Source organism: Kryptolebias marmoratus, linkage group LG19 (assembly GCF_001649575.2).
Source record: "Kryptolebias marmoratus isolate JLee-2015 linkage group LG19, ASM164957v2, whole genome shotgun sequence".
NCBI lineage: Eukaryota > Metazoa > Chordata > Actinopteri > Cyprinodontiformes > Rivulidae > Kryptolebias > Kryptolebias marmoratus.
The window spans coordinates 22,665,618-22,677,116 of record NC_051448.1 but is presented as its reverse complement, the minus strand read 5'-3'; the positions used below and the strand labels follow the sequence as shown (position 1 = coordinate 22,677,116).

Sequence of the window (11,499 nt, the reverse complement as noted above, 5' to 3'; positions counted from 1 at the left end):
TACCAAGAAACAATTTAATCTTCTCAGTGTAACAAAAAATAAAAGTGTAAGTACAACTACTCGTTAAATCCTAACTATTCTTTACTTTCCATATAAAAACTCCTTTTAATAGTAGTTGTAGACAAAACAAGTATTACTGACACAAACAGAGCATCAGTTTATTCACTTTTACAAATCTGTACAGGAAATGAAAAGTTGGGACAACTGGAACAAAATCTGATTCTCACAGTTTTCTTTGAGAATAGAAAATAACTTTATAAATATCTTAGTGTTAAATTCAAAGGACTTTACATAGATCAGAAAAAGACAATGTGGTTCCAAATAAAAACAAGTGGGAAGCTAAATTTCATTTAATTGGCTCTTGGTTATCTCACTGCTAAGTTCCTTTGAACAAAGATAATGTGATACTTCATGGTGTTACTCAGGAAGTATCTAATTCATGATTTAAAAGCATTTCATATTTCAAATGAACTATGTGTTTCTACTCGTTTGGACTCTTTAAACTGAGTCTGAGGATAAAAGGTTTGCTGAACATGAAGATAAATTACTAACGGAGGAAGTGCCTGTTGTGTCAAACGTGTTCATCCATCTCGGACTGATTTCGAAGCAGCCACGTCACACGTCACACTCGTTATTCATTCAGAGACAACCGAGACCCTGGTTTCATTCAGCAGGATCCAAACTCCTCGATCCACTTCTCATACTTCTCCAGGTCCGCTGCAGACACTGATTTGGACACTTTCCTCAGAGTCGACTCAAAGTCCTCCATGGTGGTCGGCATGTGCATCTCGTCCCGGGAAAGGTTGCGAATCTCCTCAGGGGTGAGACCCTCGATTCTTCGCCTCATGGCCATCAGAGAGGCGTCTCTGCATCGTCATTTCAAAAAACAAAAACAAGGTTTCATTAAAACACTCTTATTTTAGAGAAACCTCTCATGAGTTCTTCTTGCAATCCTCCTGTTTGTGGTGGTCTAGGGTGTTAACTATACCCAAGCACAGTTTGCATTTATTTACGTGTTTATATAAAGTTATTTGTATTTTAACTTCATAAATTAAACGGAAAGTGAGAGAGAGCCTTGTTATGATTTTGGTGGGTATGTACAGTTAGAGGAGTGGGATCTATGTAACATGAGTAACAGTTTTTGTATATTACATGTTAAATAAGGGAGCTGCACACTCCTCCACAGTAAACTCAACTGATGCATGGTGCTGACGACGACTGACCTGCACACATTAGTGATGTCAGCTCCAGAGTAACCCTCCATCTGCTCTGCGATCTTGTCCAAGTCCACGTCGTTGGCCAGCTCCAGCTCCTTCAGATTGATCCTGAGCAGCTCCACCCGCCCCTTAACTGCAAACACAGGGAGCTGTCAGAGCAGACAGGAAGTTGTGAACCCAGCCTGGGCACACTCAAGGCTTCACCAAGCAGGAGAACCAGGAGCTGGTTTCTGTGGGAAAATTATGAACAATTAATATCTTACCTGTTGTAGACAGCTCTTTGAACCACCTCAGCTCATCAGTCCTGTTAGAATTTTAATTTTTTTCCCCCCCAAATTAAAAGTCTAGTCCAGATGCAGCCAAGACCAAAGTGGACTGCTGCCGTCCTAAAACAATCTTCTTTTATACCAGTTCATGCTAACGCTATTTTATAACCTTTACACTGCCGTCAATGTTGCATTATGTGGTTCTCGCAGCAGAAATGTTCTGAAATCCCTGCCAGAAGTGACCCCAGGCCACATCAGAAATGCTGCTTCTGTTCTCTGCACTTGTTCATTACGGTCATTTGAATTTAACAGCGTGTATTGTTTTATAAAATGATGTTAGCATTAGGGATAAGCATTTTATTCAAAAACACTTTTCAGATTTGTCAGCAATTATTTGGTTTGTCCTTTGAGCATTAGACCCATCTACCTACCTGCCTACAATGCTCAGAGTTGGTTTTCCATTCCTGTCACTACCAGGTGCTAGTTGAGGAGGGGGTAAAAAATGTCATGAAGGTGGCATTAATTCTTCAAATTCCCCCTTTTTAACTCAACTTTGGAGTGGAGTCTTAAAACAACTCAATTTGGAATAATCAAAGTATCCCCCTTTGGCTTCAGCTGCATTCAGACATTAGCTCATTTGTCCTATCAGACAAAAACGATTTCTCCAAACTGAGATCGCTCTTTGAGTAATCTAACAGGTAAGATAATAATTGTTCACAATGTTTCACCATCACCGCTTTAAAGAAACTCAGGCTCACTGTCAGCCTCAGCAGAGGTAACTAAAGTTTTGTTTGGGGTCCATGCAACATCATGTCACTTCCTTCTTTAAATTGTTTGGGTTCAAAAACACTGTAAAACAACTGCTGTCAAACAGGAAATAATAAAAATGTTGTGCAGTTTGCAGAGCCGAAAACAAAAATTGTATTTCTTTGAGTTTCTGTAAACACAGAAGCAATAAAATGAAATTTGTGGCTTTAGTCCAACTGCAGAGAGGATTTGATAAACTGTGGCAGCCATTTTATTTGTATGGACACCAGGGGCCAAAAGTTATGAAAGTCTCACAGAGTTTGCCGTCTCAGTTTTTATGAGGACAATTTGCATGAACTCCAGAGTGTTTTGAAAGAGTGATCAGATGAATACAAACAACTGCAAAGTCCCTCTTTGCCATGAAAATAAACTTAATGCCCTCAAAAACACATTTCCACAGCATTTCAGCCAAAAAAAGAGCTCCATCTCAATGATCCTCTTGTTAACACAGGTGAATGACGTGGGCAAGGCTGGAAAACACTGAGTCAGAATAGCTGCTTTAAAAGGAGGCTGGTGCTTGAAATCATTGTTCTTCCTCTGGTAACCTTGGTTACCTGCAAGGAAACGTGTGCAGTTATGAGGCTTCACAGGTAAGACCATTACTGCCAGTCCAACAAGTACCAGGACCTTCTGCTAAAGTTGTTTCAGCTGCAGGAAGAAGAAAGGCCACACTGCAAACAGACTCTTTGCATAAGCTTAATGAAGTTGTCAATAAAAGTTTTTAAACTTATGAAATGCTTGTAATTGTACTTCAGAATAACCTAAAAACATCTGACTAAAAAACAAAACAAAACAAACAAAAAACAACCAACATGTGTCAGAACCTTTAGCCATGACTGTACACCAGTCACCACTTCAGAATTATTAAAAGATTATGTAGAAGTAACTGTTAGTTACTTACTGTTTTCATACGTTTTTGGACTAATATGAAATTGTAAAATCATCACGGTTTTTGTTTTTAATGACTAAACTTAAAGTTAAAACGAATGATACTGAGTTAGAAGGGGGTATAATAATGATTTAATATAACTTCAACAGTGGGGAGACAAGCAAGACAAAAAAGCTGCCTGCATATCAGACCACTGGGTGGCGTTGTTTAATGACTGATGAACCTCAGATCCTAAAGTTTTTCTGTTCAACATTTGTGATTGTTGATTGGTGTTGACATTAAATAATTATTTGTCTGACAGGCCATAATAAAGCACCTAAAATAGACATTACAGTCTTATTTAACTTTGTTTTCTTTGCAAACATTGCATTTACCTCCAGTTTAAGTAAAGAGGCTGTTTTCACCCACAAACAGGTCAGAGTATTATGCACAGTTACAGGATGTGTTGCTCTTTAAAGTATTTTAACACTAAAATGCAGTCAGGATAATCTGATCTGGAGCCAATTTCATGCATATATTTAGAGTCAGACCTGCCAAGAGTAAATATGTGACTCAGGTTATTGAGTTTGACTTGGAGCAAAGCATTGTGACGCCACGGAAAGTGGAGTCAATTGTCTCACTGGGCTCCTAAAACCTGCTTCAAAAGACAGAAAGATCCAGCTGCTTTTGGATGGTAATCATGCGTTTCTGACCAAAATGTGTCATATAAATTTAGTGTTACAAAGTCAACTTGTGGAAATGTAACATTTCTCCTTTAAGGCACGGGCTAATTGGTCTCACTTTTCAGATTAAAATAATCCAGCTTCCATGTCAGAGCGAATAAACCAAACATTTTCTGGTTGTTGAACAAATGTATACATCAGTTTAGAGTCTATTTTTTTGCTGTTTTTATATAGAATTGATATTTGAATGCCTTCATGCCTGAGTAAATGAGAAAGTTTACTTGAAGGCAGAGGGATGTAAATCCTCTTCTCCAGCCGTCTCCTCAGAGCCTCATCGATGTCCCAGGGGAAGTTGGTGGCAGCCAGCACCATCACCATCTTTGATGGGTCGTCATTCTCCGAAGCTCCACCAACACCTGCGTCAAACCATTTTATCAAGAAAGCAAAGGGTTCAGTGAACAACACCACTTCGGATAGAAAAGAGAACATCACAAGTATTCTACCATCCATCTGCACCAGCAGCTCAGCTTTGACCCTCCTGCTGGCCTCGTGTTCCTCCGAGGTTCCTCTGCGACTGCACATGGAGTCAATTTCATCAATGAAGATTGTGGTGGGAGCATAAAAACGGGCCTAAACAACGACACATGATACACCAGCTAATGAAACACAGAGTGAGGCATGAGGAAATCTGCTGCTGTATGTTTAATAAGTGATTAGTGTTGACACAGAAACATGAACAGCTGATGCACAGTTTTATAAGGTGTTTAAGCTAAATGACACGACTGTCCTATTGGTTGTAGTTACATGTCCAAGGTCATAAAGTTAGCTTTAGGAACATGGAAACTCCACAGAAAAGGCTCAGCTGCGAGGCAACAGACAGTTCCACCGTTCAGCCACGCCACAGTACAGACCGCAAAAACAACAGAAAGCAAACTGAGGAGGTCTCCCTGTGATCTAAAAGCACTGATTATTTTAAAACTTAGTCATGTAAAATTCACCCTAACCTAACAGTAACAGTAGCTCAGAGTTTCAGCTCTAACACTCCTGATTCAAAGGAATCAACCTGTAACGACCCATCAGTTTGGGTCTGCTTGAAGCAAGGAAGCATCTGAAACGTGTAGAGAAGTCTTCAGTAAAATATCTCAGCTCACCATTTCAAACAGAAGGCGAACGAGCTTCTCAGACTCTCCTCTGTACTTGGAAGTTAGAGTGGAAGACGACACATTGAAAAAGGTTGTTCTGCATTCAGTAGCAACTGCTTTGGCCAACAGAGTCTTCCCTGTGCCTGGAGGTCCCACCATAAGCACGCCCTAAAGAAGAGAGAAACAATCATGTGAAACACTAAAAGTGACAAAAAGTAAAAATGTGTCATTCTCTTGCAATCAGCACCTTCCATGGTCTCCGAATGCCTTTGAAAAACTCTGGCATCCACATCGGCAGGACAACGGCTTCCTTCAGGAGTTTTTTGGGATCTTCTAAGTCTGCAATGTCATCCCTAAAAAACAACAGCAGCAGCAGCAGCAGCAGCAGCAGCAGCAGCAGCTACGTGTTACATTTTGCAGTTGTCAGGAAAGTGATCACCTTCAAAATCAATAAACCACAGACGCAAATCTGAAGTAGAATAATTCAACTTATGACTAATGTTTCCAGCATAACAGCATATTTTTCTGGGTGTCCTTATTAAGAGAGAAATCAAAGTAAATGTTAACAACAAGCTCCAGGGGCAGCTTTAAGCTGCATGGTTTCAGAAACTAACAGGACAAGCTGCTTTAACAAGCCCAAATTCCTGCAGCTCACAGGTTTTAGAGAATTACACCTAAAATCATGAAAATCAGCTTAAAAGATCTGAGTGGGAGTCTCTCGTTTGTTCAGCAGTCTAAAGCTGTAACTTGTTCAAAAACGGTGTCAGTGTCAGTCAGAAAATAAATGATGTAAAAACACGAATCAATTACCATTTAACGTTTGGATTCTGAGATATGATATCTCTCTCCAGAGCTTCCACGAGGTCTTTATCGTATCCTGTCCAGTCAAACTTTTTCACTTCTTTCTCCTGGACAAACCAAAAAAGAAAAAAAACAACAATTCTTCTCTGTTACCTAAATGGGACCTGCATGATCTGAAAGACAAAACAAACTGGAATGACAGGATGGGCAGTGAACAAACAAGCAGCATGTGGACACTGTTTGCTCAGCAACACAAACCAATGGGACTCTTCGTTACTGTGGACAAGAAGGAGTAGAGCTTTTTTCTCTGAAGTTGAAATGACTACATGACGTTCACCTTCTCATCCTTTGTTTTGCCAGCAGCCTCCTTTCCTTCCTTTGCTTCCTTCACCTCCTTCTTTTCTTTGCCTTTAGAGGGTCTGTTTCTGTCCTCATTGTGTCCTCGAGGAGACTGCCTCTGCTGGACCCTCACAGCCACACTCAGGCGGTTGTTGGGAGGTTTGCTGTCCTTATGGGGGTTAGCAGGACGCCTGACAGGACAAGGAGAATATCTGTGACAGAGGAAGACGCAACAGCATCGCCATGACAACTGAACAATAAAGCTGGGTCAGTGTGAACTGTCCAGGCAGGATGGAGAAACGTTTTAGGAGTGATTTGTGACAAAAGGGTGGCAGCAAAGGTCAAAGGAAAGGTTTACAAGACAGTGGTGAGAGCAGCTATGTTGTATGGTTCGGAGACAGTGGGACTGACAAAAAGACAGGAGACGGAAAAAGAAGTGGCAGAGCTGAAGATGTTGAGGTTCTCCTTGGGAGGGACGAGGATGGACGGGATTAGGAATGAGGTCATCAGAGGTACAGCACAGGTTGAAGGACTGGGAGATAAAGTTAGAGGACAGACTGAGATGATCTGGACATGTGCAGAGGAGGGACAGAAGGATGTTAGAGACAAAGAGGAGATATGTGGACACAGTTAGAGAGGACATGGAGGTAGTTTGAGTGAGGATACAGGACGCAGAAGACAGACAGATGGAGAAGGATGACTCACTGTGGTGACCCCTGAATTAATAGAAATTAATATATATAAATAAATAAATAAAGACTATGTATCATGCCTGATGATTTCCATAAGATTCTGTAGTTTTTTTATAAGAATGTAGAGGATCTAGGGCATCCAGGGGTCAAGTTCAACAAAACTTTTACATTATTTCTGACTAAAATAATGTATAATGTAATGGAGTGTAAAGATTTTAAACAGCATTTGCATGAACTGCTATGAAATACTGGACACTGAAGTTATAAAACCTACAGTACAAAGTTCCACACAGAAACCCACTTTAAAGTGGCCAAAATAGTCCTTTAAACACAAAACACAAAGGACCAGTGGAGGCACTGTGAGACACATTTGTCTGGATGTCCCATTCATGGGTTCATCTGGCAACCATCTATAACTCCACAGCTGTTGATTGATTTGCCATAAAGTTACCACTAGGTGAGAGGATCGATCCAATTATTAATAATATTGATACAAATGGCGATATTGTATTGAATCTATCAATACTTTAGTTTCTTTCCTTCCCCTACTTTTAGTACATCGTGCCGTTCTGAACATAAAAAAACTGAAGAAGAATGTACATTTTAAAACATTTATTCTCCACTTTGTACTGATTTAATTTTTGCTAATTCAGTTTTTACAGCAGGCTAATGCACTTTTTTTATTCCTTTAAACTTAACCAAAAATGCATCCTGGGTTTTAGAATACAAATAGCCAACTAATTACCAATAGAAAAAATCAGTTATTTGATAGCCATATAAAGATATTCAGATTTAGCATACCAACACTAAACCATGACACACTGCTCTCCCCTACATGAATCTCTACAGGCTGTCCTCAACCAGATCAAATCATTATCGGTGATACTGGCGCTGTATTTACTTGATCTTAGATCCATACCATACACCACTGGTTACCACCAAATATAACTAACTTTGTCTTTGAACCCTCTGTTGGACCCTTTGGTAATGGATGCTGTTCGGACAAGCTGTATGGGAGAAAAGCAACAATATTCTCTTCCAAAGAGTGCAGTCTTATAAAACAAGTTGTTATTAGTTCTATTGAGACTACTCAATGTTTAAAAAAAATGATGGTTAATAAGTTATTATAGAAAACTATAAAACTAGGTGTCTGAATGTTTCCTGAAACTGGAACTAAAGAAGTCTGAGAGGTTTGAGGTTTTTAATCTCAATCATATGACTGCATCTGAACTATTACTTNGGGGGAAGCATAAAATACTGAACCACAAAAGCAAACAGAGACCTACATTATTCATAAAACACTTGAAAAATGCGAATGAGGAAATTAATTTAAGCTAAAAAGAAATTAAAAGGAAATTGAACAAATACCTCTGTTCTACATGCGCTGGCCTAATTTCTAAGTCGTCATGGTTACTGGGTTTAACAGGTGTCGCGTCGAGTTGAAAGTTCTCCAGAGTCGACATTATATCCTGGACCTGCCGAGTCTCTTCATTAATTTCCTGCCACAGCTAAAAAACAAAAACAAACATGAGCTGAAGCAGCATTCCTTTCTGCTACGCTGGGAGCTTCCTGAGAACGTGGTTACCTGCTGCCACCTCTGCTGAACACTGCTGTCCCGCACGGTGTACATGTACTTCTTGATTTGTTCCAGCAGGCCCTGGTAGAGAACGCTGGCTGAGGTGTAGTTTCCCAGCAAGGCATACTCACGGGCCAGCTTCATGTTCTCTGTGATCTCTCTCAGACTCATGCTGCAAACACAGCAGGTTACAGGTCAGTGACACACATTTTAAATGCAACGCTGGCTGCAGATGGTGGTCCTGACTCCTGCAGGGTAAAGCTCATGTTCTCTGATGATACAAACACAACAACCTGTGAAGCATGCTGAATGTGCATCAACGACAGTCTAAACATTAAAATGGGACTGTTTTATCGTGAACTGTCTGAACTTAAATAAGATCAGTGTTTACTTTGTGCAAAACGGACAAATTAAAAACAGCCTTCTGAAACATGAAGTTATCTTTGCTTGTTTATAAATCACACAGACCTTTTAACACTTTAAAATTAATCAAAAAAATTTTTTAAATGTAATTTTAGGCAAAAGTTTTTGCCTAAAAAGAATTTTAAAGGCTTTAGAAAGTCAAGATAACTAGTTGATCCAAAATGCTGCTGCCAGAATTCTGATGATTGTTAGATATTTACATTTCTCCAGTTTTAGCTACTCTCCTTTTAAAATCTTCCTTCTAACATACAAAGTTCTCTGCAACCAAGCTCCATCTTATATTAAAGATCTTATTGTCCCATATTTTCCTAACAGAACACTTGGCTCTCAGACTGCAGGTTTACTTGTGGTTCCTAGAGTTTCTAAAAGTAGAACAGGATCTCTGGATCTTTCAGTTCTCAGGCTCCTCTCTGGTGGAACCAACTTCCAGTTTCTGTCTGTCAGGCTGACACCCCGTCTACTTTTAAGACTAGACTTAAAACTTTTCTTTTTGATGAATCCTATAGTTAGGGTTGGTTTGGGTTTCCTGAGCTATCCCTTAGTTCTGCTGATACAGGCTCAGACTGCTGGAGGACAAACTGTCCACATTCCCTCACTTTGACAAGCAGGACAAAAGTATTTTCCAGTGTTGATGTGGAGAGACATTAAAGCAAACATAATGTTCTCAGTTTAGGATGTCTGAACACGGTGCAGTCATTTTAACTTGTTTCTCCCCCAACAGAGATGTTTATGATTAAATAAAAAACAAAGGAGGCAACATTTTACGAAGAATAAATTCTGTTTAACCGACCTCTAAGCTGTTTCAGACAGACACGTTTAAAGTGACCGTACTGATGCTAATTAAAATACACGAAATCGAAATGGAGCGACTGGTTTCCCTCCCAAAAAAGCACAGAAATAACTTTACAAAAACAGACAAAAGTAAACACGTTGCGACAACAAGTCAAACTGTAAGGTTTGTACTCAACTTTAAAGCCGGGCTCGTTGTACTGAGAGAGAAGCAACCCTTTCAGGACATTTATATCTTACGGAGAGTTCACCGCGGAAGTCCCTCACACCGAACGCTCCACTTTCAAACCTCATAAAAGTTCCAACTTCCGCTCCCAAACTTCAAAATAAAACCGGAAATAAAACAATAAGGAACAATGCAGGCTATAAAATAAAATTTTGTCTTTATTAGTAATGGCGAATGGTCAGAACATTTTTTTCTACAAGTGTTAGTAGGTAAGTAAAAATGTATTTGTATAGCACATTTCAGCAGCAAGGCATTCAAAGTGCTTTACATCATAAAAACATCAGAAGAATCATTAATCATCAAAAACATCATTACAATCATCAAAAATATCATTACAATCATCAAAAACATCATTACAATCATCAAAAACATCATTGCAATCATCAAAAAAAAATCATAAAAATCATCAAGCAAATACACTTGATAATCATAAGGAGATGGTCGATATGTAATAAGATATTTTGTTCAGAGCAACTTTTCACCTGAATTTATTTGCGGACTACTAATCATTTTAAAGTCTATTCTCTGAGCTACAGGGAGCCAGTGTAGAGACTTTAAAACCTTGGTGATGTGCTCTATTTTTCTGGTCTTAGTGAGAACACGAGCAGCTGCTGCAGCTGTCTGATTGAATTTTTGGCAGACCTGTGAAGACACTGTTGCAGTAATTGAGACGACTAAAGATAAATGTGTGCATAATTTTCTCTGGGTCTTGTTGTGACATCAGTTCTTTAATTCTATAAATGTTCTTCAGGTGGTAGAAAGCCGACTTTGTAACTGTTTTTATGTGTCCCTTAAGGTTCAGGTCTGAGTCCATTACTACACCCAGGTTTCGGGCCTGATCACTGATCATGTTAGGACATGGGAAGGGTTCTATCTTTTACTATTTTTATATATGCTTTTTTTCCATGATATATAATCACATTATGTAGTTTGATAAGTGTTCCAGGAGTTAAAAGGTGATAGGTTTGCTTAATATTTACGTAGTTTCAGAGTGCTAAAGTGTTAAACTTTATGTTTGCTCAAGGCCTCAAAAGGAAAGATGTTGGAAGGAGTTTACAAGCTCATTTGTTTGCAGAAATACCTAAGTTCACCTGTAATCCATCAAGAAAAAATATCTATGCTAGCTGGAATTTCCTAATTAATATGATTCACTGTTTCGTTATCTATCTCCCTAATGTCACCTTGCAACAGGCGTGGAGAAAGGTATCTTTATTTCTTTAAAAAGCCTTGTGAGGGGCCGAAGCCCCAGACTTTTTCTGCACGAGGGCGGTGGCACCTGTCAGGATAAGTCTCCAGAATTCTGAACATTATTGCTCTTACAATATTGTTTGTTTATTTTACTGTTATTGCTTAATAACAGAACTCTAAACTTGAAGTATTGGTTTTTGACAGCTTCTTCTCAATTAAAGATCCTGGAGGGATCGAGGAATCCCAACACGTTTATTGCCCAGTGCTTAAGACAAAGTGGTAATAATGTTTTTGAATTTGTCTGCCCTGTTAGCAAAATGTCTCATGAGCCACTGGACGGAAACTTGATCAGACAGTAATCCTTGGATGTACATCTATAAGTGATTAACATTTGAAGCCAACTTTATTTAAGATGGCTGCCATAGGCAACATTAAAAACACAAAATGGCTGTATTTCAATTTTACAGACATTGAGCTATAAT

At 39.2% G+C, this 11,499-nt stretch overlaps 1 protein-coding gene across 1 annotated transcript; it reads right to left on the bottom strand.

Moving 5' to 3' along the window:
- Window positions 1–133: 133 nt before the first annotated feature.
- On the bottom strand, window positions 134–9,909 carry katna1 (katanin p60 (ATPase containing) subunit A 1). Its single transcript, XM_017434103.3, has 11 exons — window positions 9,783–9,909; window positions 8,401–8,563; window positions 8,184–8,323; window positions 6,122–6,314; window positions 5,794–5,891; window positions 5,231–5,336; window positions 4,993–5,151; window positions 4,345–4,471; window positions 4,123–4,257; window positions 1,224–1,350; window positions 134–866 (listed from the first exon to the last, which is right to left on the bottom strand). Exons 2-11 carry the CDS (start codon window positions 8,560–8,562, stop codon window positions 668–670), a joined length of 1,446 nt encoding a protein of 481 aa, XP_017289592.1. The 5' UTR covers window position 8,563; window positions 9,783–9,909; the 3' UTR covers window positions 134–667.
- Window positions 9,910–11,499: the final 1,590 nt, after the last annotated feature.

Bases quoted from the DNA above. Each gene is read 5' to 3' on its own strand.
- katna1 (XM_017434103.3), bottom strand. From the start codon at position 8,562: ATGAGTCTGAGAGAGATCACAGAGAACATGAAGCTGGCCCGTGAGTAT. The intron at 4,472-4,992 runs GTGAGCTGAGAT...GTCGTTGTTTAG, and splicing joins TTCGCCTTCTGTTTGAAATG to GCCCGTTTTTATGCTCCCAC. The intron at 1,351-4,122 runs GTAAACTTTCTC...CTGTGTTTGCAG, and splicing joins TTACATCCCTCTGCCTTCAA to TTAAGGGGCGGGTGGAGCTG.